Genomic DNA, 15,636 nt, shown 5'->3' on the forward strand with positions numbered 1-15,636 from the left:
GATGAGTAAACTTATGGTATCTTATGTTGTTTGATCATTATCTTTTTTTACCACTTGCTCACTAAAGAGAGACAGAGTTGCTACAATTTAGTCTTGATAGTTCTGTATTGATAGTGTATGTTTTCGTAATACGAATTTTATAGACTCTTTATCCTTTAATTGATTAACACTTCATAATTAACCACTAACAATAATGTATTGTGTTTTGTGCACTATGTGTTTCTTAGGGTTCCCAGTGCCGATTCCGACACTGTGAGGAAGCCCTTGGCAGTGACACTGTATGCTCATTATGGAGAGAGAGAAAATGTTTAGATCCACTTTGCAGATTTAGACACATGGAAATGCAGGTAAAATGACTATTTTCATTAAAAGACCTTTCCTTCCTCCATCCTTGAATTAAACTTTTACAACAAAACAGGGAACAAAGAGCCCTTCCTCCTCCCAAAATATTAAGTTTCTTTCACTTTGCTCAATCCAAACCTGTAGAAAAAAAAGGAAGACCATTTTAATCTTTTAAATAGCAAAACCTAGATGCTGCAAAATGTAGAAATCAGCAATTAAAGCTGTTCCTGTCACATTGTGTTGTGTTCTAACAGGCTGCATTTAATATGAGTACCTAAATATTGTATTTTCTTCCCACTTCTTTTTCCCAGCAAAACTGCAGCATTTCATGCTTCTGGGAAACCCAACCTCTTGGTTGTGTGAAGATCAGTTGTATCTTTTACCACAGCAAACCCCGAAATATCAATGGATTATTTTTGCCACCAAGTAGCAGTGAGTATAGCTGAAATAATTGGATATACAGTGCTATATATTTAGTCTGGTCTTGGAGTAGCAGCCTCGGTGGCACATTTGCACACAATGAGGTGAGAAATGCAGGACTCTTTCATGGGTGCAGAGAGCAAAGACATGCTCTGACTCAGTTTTGTCTGTTCTGCTGTGATACCAAAATGCTACTTTGTGGTGAGACTTAGAATACATTCATCACAGAACACAGAAGACCTCATATTTAAAGGGACCTTGTTGGATAAATTAGTGTCTTCTTAGTTTTCCTGTAGCAACTTTATCCTGCTATGCTCACCATATTTCTCTGGTGGAATGGCCCTAGATATGAGATTATGCTATTAGTCCTTTGGGAGTTGAAGAATTAGTTTCATAGAACCTCAAGAAGTGGGTAGCTAAAACTTTTGCTCTTTTGTTACATGTTGGCTCTGCTTCTTAACAATTAAACTTTATTATACAACACAACTATCTTACACAAGAGGGGAAAAAGGTTAAAGGGAAACGAGAGTGAACCTTCCGGTATCTGTTGCACGGGATGGGTCCCTAGGTGTCTCTGGCCTGCACACTGGTCTGGCCTGTTCGCTGATACTTCTCCTGATCCACGTGCGCTCTAGCTTGGTCTGAACCTGCTGCCCCTCTTGTCCTCTTTGCCTGTCTGTCTCTCATGTGCAAGGGCCGGTCTCCTCCTCCCATCGAGTCAGAAACACAATAATCCAGGTGGAGTCCCCAGGTCTGCTTCCTGTATTCCAGGCCCAGGATGCCTCCACCCAGTCTATCTCAAGGTTAATCTCAGGGAGTATCCATGGTGTGTCCAAGATCAAAGCCCGCCAAGACTGCTTTCACCTGTGACAAAGCTGATAATCCCCCCCCCCCACAGTTACATACTTTGGGAAATTTTTTGACCTCATAATACACATCACACTTGCAATATTTTTATTATTGTTTCTCTTCCTCACTAGACTGGAAGCATCTGGAGACTGGGGAACATAATTAATTTCCTTACCATGACTTTGCAATGCCTAGACCTAAATAATAATAATAATTAATAATAATAATAATAATAATAATAATAATAATAATAATAATAATGTGCAGTAGCTTGGGTGTTTATACATAAGCATGGGGCATGAAGATATGAAAACTAAGCAGTAACTTGTTGAGACGAAAGTCTTGAAGCTATGCAACGGATTCACACGGTCTTATAAGTTTACAAGTAGTATGATTTTAATCCAGTGAAAACATTGCCAGTGGACTATTTTTATCTGGTATATTAAAGTCAGTGATCTCACTAGCTCTTTTAAGATGAACAGGAAACAAAGACTACTTCCCCTCAAGGTAGGCCCAGATGGGGTGCCTATGTAAATGATAATTATTGGTCTTCCCACTGTTAAAATAAGCTCAAGCTAAGTGTTGGATGGATTGTTCTTGTATTTGGTAAATAGAACTGGCCTTTCTGGAAGGCTCAACTTTTCCCACAGGTGGTATAGCTTAGCCTCTCTTCAAAAGGGTCAAATCTACATCTGTACAAAGTCCAATCTGTTCCCCTAAACATTCTAGCTCATGGTGAGAAGATACTAAATGGATGTGTAGATGAATAATGCCCAGTTTTCTTAAACTTTCTTGGCTCTTTAGAAGACAGGAGAGAGGTCCCCACACTCACTACACTCTCCAGCCTAGGCTTGCCCACAGACATCCATGTTTTATATTTTGAATAAAGCTAATTTCATTCTGGCTTTTTTTTTTTATGTCAATCAACATAAGAGATTCTAAAGTGGAAGTGGCCTGCCCTTCATTCATTTTCACTCGTTCTTCTCCAGTTTCCCTTTGGCAACACAGTTCTGTCTTCTCTAAGTTTTCCTCTTCTCTTCATGCTTTTCTGTGAGAAGGTTTCCCTTGAAGACTAATTCTCTTGTAGGACTCTTCACTGCTGGCTGCCGCATCCCTGGTCTCTCTTCCAAATCTCAAGTGCCATCAGCTCTAGTATGAGATGAGAGGTTTTCTTTGTTCTTGCTGCCAGTTTCAAACTGTTTCTGACACTTCTCTCTGATACTATGCAGCATGAATCTGGTGCTAATTATTTATATTATTTTGTTGGTTGGTGTTGCTTTTGTCTGTGTTCATCTACGTCCTTCCATCTTGATTTCAGCAATATAAAACTACTAGCTCATTGCTACCATATTAATACCACTTTATTGATTCCTGGGTGTGGCTAGCGTTACCGTCTCACCAGCAAGAACGACGCTGTACACACAAACAGGATCCTTCTGCAGTAAAGCTTTAATGCATCTTGAGAGGGAGAGCATAAGCTTACACAAGTAAAATGGAGACAGAGAGACCAAACAGCAGAAACCCATCCCTTATATAGGAAACTGTCCTCCGCTTAGGATGTGTCAGTCCCTGATTGGCTGTTGCTCATCGGGCGAGATGACGCCACGGGAGAGGCAGAGCACAACAAGTGGAAAATCCCTTCACACATGCGCAGATTAGTTGTTTGTCAGCATGGGACACAGGATGTCAGCGCCATCTTGTAATGGCGAATGTGAGCGCGGCTTCCCACACCTGGGAATTTATATGAAAATACATACTCTATCATTACCCTAGCCTTTCTAGGCCTTTAACTTCTCATTCACTTAGCACTGTAATATTTTCTCATGAGTCTCCCTGGCAACCAATGCTTCTCACACATTTCCCAATCTGTTACTATTCACTACACTAACTGCAGTAAATATTCTTTCAGCCATAACACTGGTCCATGATTCCCCCACCTCTTGTGCCTGCATTCATTAAACTTCTTGGGGCTAAAGAGAACAAATGACCATGGTTGATGCAGTTTACCTCAAATAAAGTCATACTGCTGACTTCATGGTCTATAATAGCCCCCAGGGACAGCTCTCATCTTCTAGAATATGACATTGTATTGTCTTCTTTCTCATCCATCTTCCAACATCTCCTCCTCCCAGATGATGGCCTTAATACCTTACTGAAGAACTTAAAGAATGAGTAGAGTTAGGTGTCTGTCTCATGAGTAGCCACTGCATGTTGCTTTCTTTTCATTGCAGTGACTCTTACTCTTAACGTATTTTAAAAATTCTTCCTGGAAATATAATACTCAGTTTGTCTCCTTCCTTCCTTCCTTCTTTCCTTCTTTCTTTCTTTCTTCTCTCTCTCTCTCTCTCTCTCTCTCTCTCTCTCTCTCTCTCTCTCTCTCTCTCTCTCTCTCTCTGTCTCATCTCTCCTGAGAATCAGGCTTCCTCAACCTTTCTACTCACTTTATGCAGATTATTAAATACATGAGTCTAATCTAAATCCATATGTAACCTGAGCCATTAGAAGAAGTAGATGCATTGACAGCCCTTCTCCCTTCATATAATATTTTAGCCGTTTGCATCCCCCCAACACTGACTCATTCTGTTCCCACTGTGACTTGCCCTTGCTGGTAACTCGTCATGGGTAGTAAGTCTCCAACGATTAGATCATTGACTCTCCTTTTTCTGTCTCCTGTCTTGTAATAACATCTAGTCTTATTTTTATATTTTAATGTTTATCATCACATGTTAATTATACACAATGGGTTTGTATATATTGTCATAGATATATTGGATCCTGATCATAGTCACCTCTCTTTACTATTTGGCCACTCTAACCACTTTTATCCCTTTTCTTTCCCCAACTAGTAATTCTTTTCTATTTAATCAATTTATTTGTGTGCATGTCTTTGTGATTGTGTGTGTGTGTATGTATGTGTGTGTGTGTGTTAGAGTGCACCAACCTGTGTACAAGCAGAGGCCAGAAAAGCATGTTAGATCCCATAGAGCTAGAGTTACAGGCCATCAGAGGACTCCTGTTGGCTCTGTTTATTAACAATTAAACTTTATTATACAACCCAACTATCATATACAAGAAGGAAAAAAAGGTTAAAGGGACAGAATAGTAAACCTTCTGGAATCCGTTCCGCAGGACGGGTCCTTAGGTGTCTCTGTCCCGCGAGCTGGTCCGGTCCCTTCCTCTCTCCGCATGCCCTGCTCGCCTTCACCTGATGTTTTTTCTTTGCCCCACCTTCCCAGTCACAAGCAAAGGGCAGTCTCCTTCTCCCTTCGAGGGTCAATTAGGAAAACAATAGCCACGGGGGGGGGGGGGGGGTCCCAGGTCGGCTTCCTGAATTCCAAGCCCAGGAAGGCTCCAAACAGTCTGTCACAAGGTATTCATGGCTTGCCCCAAGGGTAAAGCCTGCTAAGACTGCTTCCACCTGTGACAGAGCTTAATCTTTCCCACAGACTCCAGTTTGTCACATTGGTGCTAAGATCTGACTCCAGTCCTCATGGCTGAACAGGATATGGTCTTAACCACTGAGCTATCTCTCCAGCCCCAAGCTTGTAGTTTCAGTGATTCATGCATCATTAACTCTGAAGCTTATATAACACCTCCAGATCTCAATTCCTCCCTCCTCACCACCGTTAAATGTCTAACATCAACTTCTTTATATCTTGACTTTTATGACTAACAAACATTTCACACTTAACACATTCAAGACTAACACTGTGATTTCATCCATACTTTCTCAGACCTGCTCCATCCACACCTGCTTCAGACTCATCTTGATGGTAAGCCCATCCTTGCAGTTGCTTAGGTCATCTGAATCACCCTTAAAATTTCTGTCACATCCCACATGTAATCCATAGAGAAACAAAATTCTCCCATCCAGATACACGAGAGTCAGACTTCCTCATCACCTGTGCATGGATCTCCACATGGATCAAGCCACCATTATTGCCTCATAACTGTCTTGTTGCAGCAGCTTCCAATCTCACTGCTGGATCTCTTCATGTCAACTCAAAGCACAGTGCCTACAGACTTATGATCAAGCAGGTTTTACTCCTCGACTCAGAATCATCCAGGGTCCTTTCATCTTATTCAGAGAGGTCAGAGTCCTAACAAGAGCTCAAATTCAGTTATTTGATCATGTACTCTGTTAGCTCCCTGCACTCAGGTACTTCTCAGTCTGCCCCAACTGTGTGTTTTCCTACTTGCCTTTCCTTAGAGCTTCGTAGTGGACACCTGTTTTCAGGGCTTTGCACAAAGACCCTTTTCCTCAACATCTTGATGACAAACACTCTATTTCTTTAAAGCTTTGCTCAAATATTGCCTTTAATGAGGGCTATGTTTCGTACCATACTTGAAATGTATCTTGCTGTCCCACCTCCTCTGTATGTATAATTCTAGTCTTTCTTGTACTCCTTTATTTAGGGTGTGCTATACCCCATTACTTTCCCAGATGCATATAACTTGGTTGCTATGTGCATTGTTTCTTGTCCAATGCTTCCTTGTAAATAAAAGCTCCATGAGACCAAGAATCTTTAGTTTGTTCACTTACCAATGCCATACACTTAACAATGGTGGGTAGTATTACCTCTTAAAAAGCATACCCTGGAAAATCTTGGGTACAAGTTAATCATGTTAAGCTGGATAGTCCTTCATGTTAAGTTTTCCTCTGCTCAGACTATGCTCTAGAAAGTGGTTCAATTTCTAGGTAGTTGATAAACTCTTGCTCTAGTCTGCTTTGTTTTGGTGTTTACAAAGTACCAGAGGATGTCTAGTATATCAAGAGGAGAGGTTGATCTGGCATGTGATTCTAGTGGATGGAAGATGTAGAAAACATGGTACCAATATCCTGTGAAGGTCTCCCAGCTACAACACAATATAGCAGAGAATTAGAAGGAAATGGCATAAGGGGGAGGTGCCAGCTTTATATTAAAACAGTCCACACATGAGAACTCCACGAATCTCAGAAGACCTGACCCTTGTCTGAGAGACAACATTAATCCATTCATGAGAGTAGCAGCCTTGTGACCTTATTCCCTTCCATTGGCCTCACATCTTAAAAGTTCCAGCAACCTCAAGCCACCACACTGGGGTACAACAGTTCAGTATATTAGCCTTTGTGCCCCAAACATACCAACTATCAAAGGCTTTTTAAAAAATATGTACTGAACTACTATATTAACTATTCATTTTGGAAATAATGAATACTATCAAAGGTATAAGTTGATCTCTGATAGACTTGATAATTCCTATAATATTTGTAGGAACATCTGTCTACCAAGTGCTATGTCAATCAAAAGAAGAATCTTAAATCTCTTTAACTTAGATCATTGAATTATCATGTAGTACATTTATGGAAAAAAGCCTACCTTCCTGCTTTTTCATTAAATACAATTAACTACTTATAAATTTAAGGTATAAATATTATACATTATGAACAGACACAGCTAAGTAAGTATAAATTAATAGAATGCATTATGTAGTCTATATGCAATGATGTCTCTTGGGCCAGGATAAGATAAAACTTAGATCTTTAAGAAGACAACAAGTGAAAGTTGGGGGTTTTCTATGAGCATATATAGGGCAAGGAAATCCCCCTCAGGAACAGTCATAGGGGAGGGGAATAAGGGGAAAATGGGAGGGAGGGAGGGAAGAATGGGAGGATACAAAGGATGGGATAACCATTGAGATGTAACAAGAATAAATTAATAAAAAATTTAAAAAGAAAGAAAGTTGGGGGTTTTCATTTGCTGAATTGATCCCTACCAGTACATGTAAAGTAGGTGAGCTGGAATCACAGAATGGTATTTAAACCACCTTCTATAGGTGCAGTTTCCCACTAGCTGATTTGCCATCATAGATCATATCTATTCTCTAAGTGAATTTATTAATTATGAATTGTGTATAGTTTTCATTGTGGGAGTGTTAGGTTTATATCAAACTGCCAGTTAAGCAGGGCATGGAAGCACATACACACAGTGCTTGAAGTTTAACACTCAGTCCTCAAATGCTGGTCTGAGCCAACTGCAGCCCACCCCTGGCTTTAAGAAAAGCAAGCCTATTTGATTTGATTTAAAGGAAATCTGGAAACTTGGGGCTTATGTAATGGAAGGGATTAAAGACAGAGCTGATCTCAGATGCAGGTTTTCCTTCACCAATACTTGGCTTGGAACTGTCTTTCCATAAGCTGCTGTTGCTCCGGAAGCACCAGACATAAATATTGGAGGTAGGGTTAAGCAAAGCTAGAGACCACTGGCTGCAGAATAGAGTGGGTTACAATCTCAGTCTGCCACACATGTCTACATAACCCTGGCACTGTTATTTCATCTGTATGACACAGCAATGGCCTCTGTGCTGTGGAGTTGTTCCCAAAATATATCAGCTTCATACCTATTACTCAATATTTCCACCATTATCACTACTGTTATAAATTAGCCGTGTAACAGGAAGAGGCTGTTGGAAGTAAATTCTAGAAGAAAAGCCTGCATTTCTGTGCATGCGATATTAAAGGAAATTCTAGAGAAGACTCAGAAGAAAGGAAGAACCACAGAAGGAGGCAATTTTAGAACTCACATAAGTGGTTAGCATCACAAAGCTGAAAAAGGCATATGTGGTTAAGGACAGTGTGATGTGGTCTGAGATACAAGCGAGGAACATTACAGAGACCTCATTAAGACTGTGGAAGGCAGAACTTCAGATGGTACACTAGGATATTCTGCAGAAGAAACAACTAAGTAAAGTGTCCGTTACTTTCCCATTTCTCTTGACTATTTATTGTTAAAAATATGAGAAGGGAAACCATTTAAAAATGGAATTTAAAACAAAAGGAAAACCAGAACGTGTATGCATGCAAAGTTCTCATTCTGGCAGAATTACAAAAGTATAATCCAGAGATTTATTGTGATTAAGTCATTTCTTGTTTGACTGGGGTTCAGAAGTGGAAGAAGTGAGCATGTTCACAACTGCTGTTAATTTCCAACACGTTGTCTCATGCACTTAAAGTCAGCTCGTTCTAGCATGGCCTCTGCCAATTTTAAACTTAGATGACTAGCAGACTTAATTCTATTCATCCTGTAGGCGTTGGATCCTTTGTTCTCTTGGACATATATAGTATCCTACTGTAAGCGCTGCCTTGTAGTATTATTCTTTGTAATTGTTAAAAATGTACTAGGCTTGGGATGTAGTTCAGCTGGTAGAATGCTTGCTATCCCAACCCCCGCCCCCCATATACCTATAATCCCAGCACATGGGAGAAGATGAAAGAAAGATGAGAAGTTTATGGTCCTCCTCGGCTGTATAGTGAGCTTGAGACCTTAAATGTATTCCTTAAGACAAAACAATGTGATATTAGTAAAATAATTCTCATCTCACAGATCTATTTTGTAATTAAAAGCAACACTTGTGATCAATTTGCACTCACAACTTTTTGATTTGCACTGGGGTTACATCCCAACCAACCTTTCATAAGCTGGAAATGCATTTAGTACATCCAAGCTACCAGAGCATCCTAGTTTAGCAATGCAGTATATAGAGTTCTTTACTTCTTCATTACATTGCTGGTTCGTGTCTGTCCTCAGAGCCACTGCCCAGTATCCGACGGATTATCTAGAGAGTATTGTCATCTTGAGGAAATATTGAAATCCAGAGCTCGAAGTACAGTTTCTGCTCAATGCCTGTCACTTCACAGTATTTTACATTTGATCCACCCTAAGACAGGGACCAACGGCATGGTGACATGCAAATGACATATCTTTCTGAGTTCCAGAGAAAAATGTTGGCATTTACTAAACTGTAAATATACCAATTGAATTAATATAAGGGAAACATTTGAATATTCAATTAATTGTGAAGATAATGGTTTAAGGGGATGGGGATACATCACAGTTGGTTGCCTAGTATACACAAATGCCTGGGCTTAGGTCCCAGCCTCACACAAACGATGTGTAGTGGCACCCAACTGTCACCCTAGTTTACAGGGAAGTACAAGCTGAACAACGGAAGGCAAGCCTAGCTACGCATGGCTGTGAATTTGAGAACAAGATAGGATACAAGAGACCCTGCTTCTTTTTTCTTTCTTATCTTCTTATATAAAGGATATTTAAAAAATTGTATTTGTTTATTTTAAGCGTATGAGTTTCTGTCTGAAAGTATGTGCCTGGTGCCTTTAGAGGATAGAAGTGGGTGTCGGCTCTTTTAGGACTGGTGTTACAGACAGTCACTACCACGAGGGTTCTAGGAATTGATCCCAGGTCTTCTGCAAGAGCACTTGGTGCTCTTAACCACTGCACCATCTCCAGCCCCTTCTTGGTTTTGTTTTGTTTTTAAGATTCTGATTTCTTTTGAATATAATATTTTTTGTTAATTCTGTAAGAGCTTAATAAAATGTTTTTTGATTACATTCATCACCCACTACTACTAACACCTCTCAGATCCATTCAACACCTTTCCACTCACTGTTTGTTTGTTTTAAAATAACCTACCAAGGCCAACTTCTACTGTCCATATACTTTTGGGTGTGTAGCCATCCACCGGAAGGCGACCAACCTACCAAGGCCCACACCCATAAAGAAAAGTAATTTTTCTTTCTCCAGAAATGTTTAACTGTTAGTAGTTTTTCAGTTAGGGAAGGGGCCTTGGGAACTCCTACCCCGTCCACATTAGAATTGTGACTGGCTTGATTTTGGACGTGTCTTATTCAGGAAACTGCAGCTACTGTAAGTTCATGAGCATAGAAGTCCTCCAGAAGTCATGATATCACTTATCTTTTCTTTTAAACAAAAGAAGAAAAGAAAAATAACAACAAAAAGAATGGGTGGTCACTGAAAGCATTTGTAAGAATGGTTGACTAGACAAAAGCATTGTGTTTTCTCCGTAGATACCACCTTACAGAAAGAAAGTCAGGAAGGAAGCCCACCCCCAACCCAGAGTCAGGAGCCTCTGAAACCCATGGAGAACATATCACGACCTATTCATCATCCATTAGTTTTAAAAACCAACTTTGAAGAAGAAGAGGAGGAAGTAGAGGAACAAAATGGTCAGTACCTATTTTCATGTAAAATCCCACAGTATTTCCTACACATTCCTCAAGTCCTAGAGGCTTAGGATGCAATATGTAGGCAAGATTTTATTGAGAGGTCTATGGTTTGGACAAGAGGTTCTATTGGATGGTGGCTGGGAGACATGTCTTCTGTATAAATATGTACATGTACTTAACAGAGGTACAGATAGCCTCATAAGAGACCATTGCTGTGTACCGGTGTCTCTTGTGTACTGGACTGATATACACATACCTATTTCTTGTAACATTTACTCCCTCCGAGTTTTAAGGATCCAGAGTGTATCTTGTAGTGCTGACACCTCCATCACCCCTGACATTCCTTAGAGAAGTATGGACAAGATTAGGACCCGTGTGTTCTGCATCATGGTTCTCCCTTTGCCTTCCATATCATCACAGCACAGTGGAGCCAGCCAGATAAACTTCAAATAAACACCTGGAAAAAATTAATTTGCTTTGTCCCTGCCCTGGAATGCATCTTTCTGTGGGTACCAACTGCCATAACTTCCGTGCCTAGGCATGCATAGAAGAACTCTTTGCTGATCTTTTTGCCGGGCATGTTTTCTACTCTCTCATGCCCACATGCCCTACCACGCAGCATCTCAGTGCGGGTGTGATTTCAGCTTTCTCATGTCAGGACACAGAGCATACAGCATATAGCTTCTCTCCAACGATTCTTCCAAGTACTAAAAATGGAAGCATTTTGAAATACAAGTTTGTACTTTTTAAGAACTTCAAACATTAGATGAAGAACAACCCATCCACGAAAACAATATTTGGGATTTTTCTTTCTGATTTACAAATTTTCAGATTATTTGGATTTGGGACAATTTAATTTTCAAAAATATATCCTATAGATGCCTCTAGTTTATGGACAAAGACCCCTGAAGAAATTGAAGAGAAAAGAGCAATAAGGGAGATGTGTTACAAATCTGGTAAGAAATTCAACATTTGTGGGATTTCCAATGGTTGATAGGACTCACATGCTAACCACTGTTTTCTCACGGGAGTTTAGGGGAATACTATAGATTCCATGCTGCACCAGATGTCTCATCATCAAAAAGCATAGCTCCTACCACGGAAAAAGAGTTAGAAAAGCCTTTGGAAAACGGAAGTGAATTACAAGAAGGTAAGAAACGAGACGGTAATATTCAAAGTGACGTGTAGGAGACGCTTAGTGAGTAGGTGCTGAATTATTCAGTGCAGTGTACACTAGAGCAGGATTAAATGCTAAATAATACATCCAGCCTGAGAGTGAGAAAGAAGCTTTTTACTGAAGGACCCAAATTTCTTATGAAAAGATGCTATTAATGTAGTGATGTTTGCCCCCAGAGGAGCTACCGAATGAACAGACTTTGCAGATACAGGTAACTCTCCCATCCCATACAGGAAATCCATAAATAATTTACCTTTCTGTCTCAGCAGTAAATCTTTCTTTGTAATAGACCTCGATATATTTTTTTTTATGTTGACTGCAAAGGGTTACCCAGGTCAGGGTGAAAAAGGTGGGGTGGCAAAATAATGTCAGTGGCAAAACACCAGCCTGTCTGTTGAATGAATGTCTTTTGTGTACCAGGCAATTTTAAGGCCATTTGGGTGGACAAGTCCCAAATACTTTCCTTCATGACGCACTTCCTTTAAGCAGGCCTGAGTGCTTCTAGTCAGCATCTTATCCTTGAAGGACAGACAAAGAGCATTTGTCTTGTGTATAGAAAAGCAGGAGCTTGAAGAAGAGTACGGGGAAGCTATGAGTTTGTATAGGTTTCCTGTCTTTAGAGTGAGCTTAAGCGTACATAGTGAATCAGTAAAATAGAATTGAATTGTTCCCTGCTCCTCTGGAGGACAGGAAGGAAGGAGGGCACACAGAGAGAGGAGATGGCAGAGACAAGGGAGAACAGAGAAAAGAGATGAGAAAAGCTGAGGGTTGTCAAAGGGATACACAATGGAGTGCCTATCCCTCCCTCCCTTTGAATATGGTGGACTATTTTAAGTGACTGGCAGAAGGTGGCAGCAACAGACCATCGGAAGGGGAAGCAGACCAGAGCCTGTACTAACCAGACTGAGAAACCTTAGAGCAAACAAACAAAAACAAGAGACAAAACTACCAATCAAAGTTAAAAATGGAAGATTATAAAGCAAATAATCTGTATACACCTGCACACATGTAAATATTGCCTTATATTGCTTTCAAAAAGTTAATTCCTGTACTCGCTGTTCATTTAGAGCAGTGGGTTCTTAGCCTTTGTAATGCTGTGACCCTTCAGTACCATAAAATTATTGTCATTGCTACATCATAACTGCAATTTTGCTACTGTTAGCAATTATAATATAAATATATGTTTCCTGGTGGTCTTTGGCAATCCCTGTGAAAGGGTCATTCAACCCCAAAGGAGTCATGATGAGAGGTTGAGAATCCCGGACTTAGATTGACAGCAAATGTTAATATTTTACTGCATCGGGGTTTTAACTTACTATTAGGCACATACAATAGTGTAAGATTGTTTAAAACTCAAATTGCCATTTAGTTACCAATCCAAATAGAAGAATGAACTTTTTGTCATTTACATAATTAGCTTAACACCAATATGCTTATATGTTGTTCACTAGATCATTTTGCAAATAGTGTCTGTATTAACGTTTAAATCACTTAATTGTCACCATGAATTCTATCATAATCTTATTTATCGTATTATGGTTCTGTTTCTTTTCATTTCTAGGAGACGGTCTTGCAGTTCCAACAAAGTTCAGCCTATTTGAAAGGCCGAGAGAGGCAAAAACATCACTGGATAGGAAACCAAGGACTGACATTGCCGCTTTTGAAAACGGAGGTGAGCCAGATGGTTCCAAATGTGCTACTTCCAGAGCTAACCTTTTATCCTTAATTCTTCTCTATTTCCTGTTTGATGCAAGCTTTGTAGATACAACATAAAATAAGATGCCCAGAAAGGCTGGAGTCTCTACCCAATGCCTTAAGGAAATTTACACTCCATGTACAGGATGTCCCAGGTTCTGCATTGTAATGAAACAACTTGGCACGGATGTGTGCATGCTGTAAGGCTCCAGGCTATAACTAAAACTAATTCATATATCAAGCATTGCAATAGGATGCTAACACAGAGGCGAGTGCAGGAGAGGTGGCCAGTATGTACTTGGAGAAAGTTGAGGCAGTAATATTCGAGAATGTGTATCACTTACACTATGGCATACATTCTAATTGTTTATCATAGCATAAATATTTTAAGACTATTGTACATTAGCATATGGGGAAACTAGAAATGCTAAGCTCTTGAGAAGAAGTGGACACCTTTTCCTGATATGGGGGGGAAAAAGACTGATAGGAAGAGTGAATGTGGAGGAAGAAAGGAAGCTGACAAAAGAAAAGCATTTAGCATCATGGCTGTAGCATGTTCGTCTCTTCATCTTCACCTGTTTTCAGCCATTTCCTTCTGTCTACCTTCCCTCCTTGTGCTAATTTGGTCCTTTTTCCCTCTTGTTCACTACATATGCTGTAGACCCAATGTGATCACTGGTTTCCTGGAAGCAACACGTTCCAGCTCTAATGAAAGCAAGAGCGCAAAGCTGGCATCCACTTTCTCTGACCAGCTCTCAAATTTTCTATTTTGGCAAAATATTACTAAACTCTATGCCCCCCCCTTTTTTTGGTTGGGAAAAGATTATGTTCGGTCATTGATAATCTAACCCTTCATGTGAAACATTATCTTCCTTCATGTGTATTTGCTGTTCAGCTGTGACTTAGGAATGTGAGAATGTTATGGCACTTTCATTGTATGTCTAATAATGAGCAACAGGATTGTTTAACATCAATACTAGAGGATGCTACCTCTCTCCTTTCTCTGGGAGACTGGGCTCCTGACATAGTGAGTCTTGCTTATTCTCCAAGTATCCTAATATTCTTTTGTTCAATTAGAAATATCCCCTGGGTGTCTGCAAATGAGAATAGCACCTATTAAACTGATAATGTAATTTTCTAATAGTTGATAGAACATCTTGAGGGAAAGATGGTACATTTTATAATTATAGCTAGTGAGTCCATATTCAATTTAAACATGTCAAGCATTGTTTTTTATTTTTTGTGTGTTTTACCATTTTTATTAGGTTCTTGATCTTTGAATGTAATGAAGCATTATACTCTGAGGTGTATATTTTGGGGAAATGCCACGTGTGTACCCATCTCTGTATCCACATTTTCATGAACTTATTGGCCAACTTGGTGTCCTCTTTTGTCAAGTAGTTATGCTACATCTCAATACTGCTTAAAATTAGCTTTTTATCACTAGTCACTAAGGGAGAGTTCTTTCTAGCTAAGGCAATAGTCCCCTTTCATTAGTAACCAATACTCTGATATCTTCCAGCAGTTTAGTTTTGTATTTTAAATTGCTTTTTAAGTGGAAGTATACAGTTTGGGCTCCTTTAGTTTGGGTATGTTAGTTTAGTGTTTAAAATGACTTGTATGAAATATAGTATCATTATCGATTGTTGCACTAGCCCTTGGACATTATTGTGAATCTTCACATGTATAAGAAAATAGTGCATATGTGCATTTACATTGTCTTTAAAGCATATTTTATATATGCATGCATTACTTACTGAACATGCACACCGAGAAAAAGAGAAGCGAGAGAGATAAAGAGAGAGGGGGGAGAGAGAGAGAGAGAGAGAGAGAGAGAGAGAGAGAGAGAGAGAGAGAGAGGGTTTTATCATTTCCAGCAACAGTAAAGGTGGCAAGAACTCTGAGTGAGCAAATATTAAACTGTTTACATTATTAGAGAGGACACAAAGTTCAGAGCAATAAGTGACTCTGCTCTGGCTGTGCTAGTAGGCACCAGTGTTAGGATTCAGATCCCTTGCCTCTTTCCTTGCATTAGGATGATGGCACAATGCCATGTGTACTCCTGAAAGTCCCATCCTGTGGTTATCTCTGAGTGAAAACACAAATGAGAACACTGAGCCTATAACCC

General features: G+C 39.8%; 1 protein-coding gene across 8 annotated transcripts in view; it reads left to right on the plus strand.

Annotated features, from left to right (window-relative positions):
- LOC311605244 (uncharacterized protein C12orf50 homolog) overlaps positions 1 to 15,636 on the plus strand; it is a 33,115-nt gene that overhangs the window by 3,633 nt on the left and 13,846 nt on the right. For all 8 annotated transcript variants that reach the window (XM_084795663.1, XM_084795664.1, XM_084795665.1 and 5 more), the window contains 6 exons: positions 228 to 347; positions 654 to 774; positions 10,478 to 10,636; positions 11,515 to 11,592; positions 11,673 to 11,786; positions 13,375 to 13,485. In XM_084795663.1, coding sequence (XP_084651789.1) covers positions 336 to 347; positions 654 to 774; positions 10,478 to 10,636; positions 11,515 to 11,592; positions 11,673 to 11,786; positions 13,375 to 13,485 — 595 coding nt within the window. In that variant the 5' untranslated portion in view covers positions 228 to 335. The remainder of the gene's footprint in view (positions 1 to 227; positions 348 to 653; positions 775 to 10,477; positions 10,637 to 11,514; positions 11,593 to 11,672; positions 11,787 to 13,374; positions 13,486 to 15,636) is intronic.

Source organism: Acomys minous, assembly GCF_964271855.1.
Source record: "Acomys minous genome assembly, chromosome: 9".
Taxonomy (NCBI): Eukaryota; Metazoa; Chordata; class Mammalia; order Rodentia; family Muridae; genus Acomys; species Acomys minous.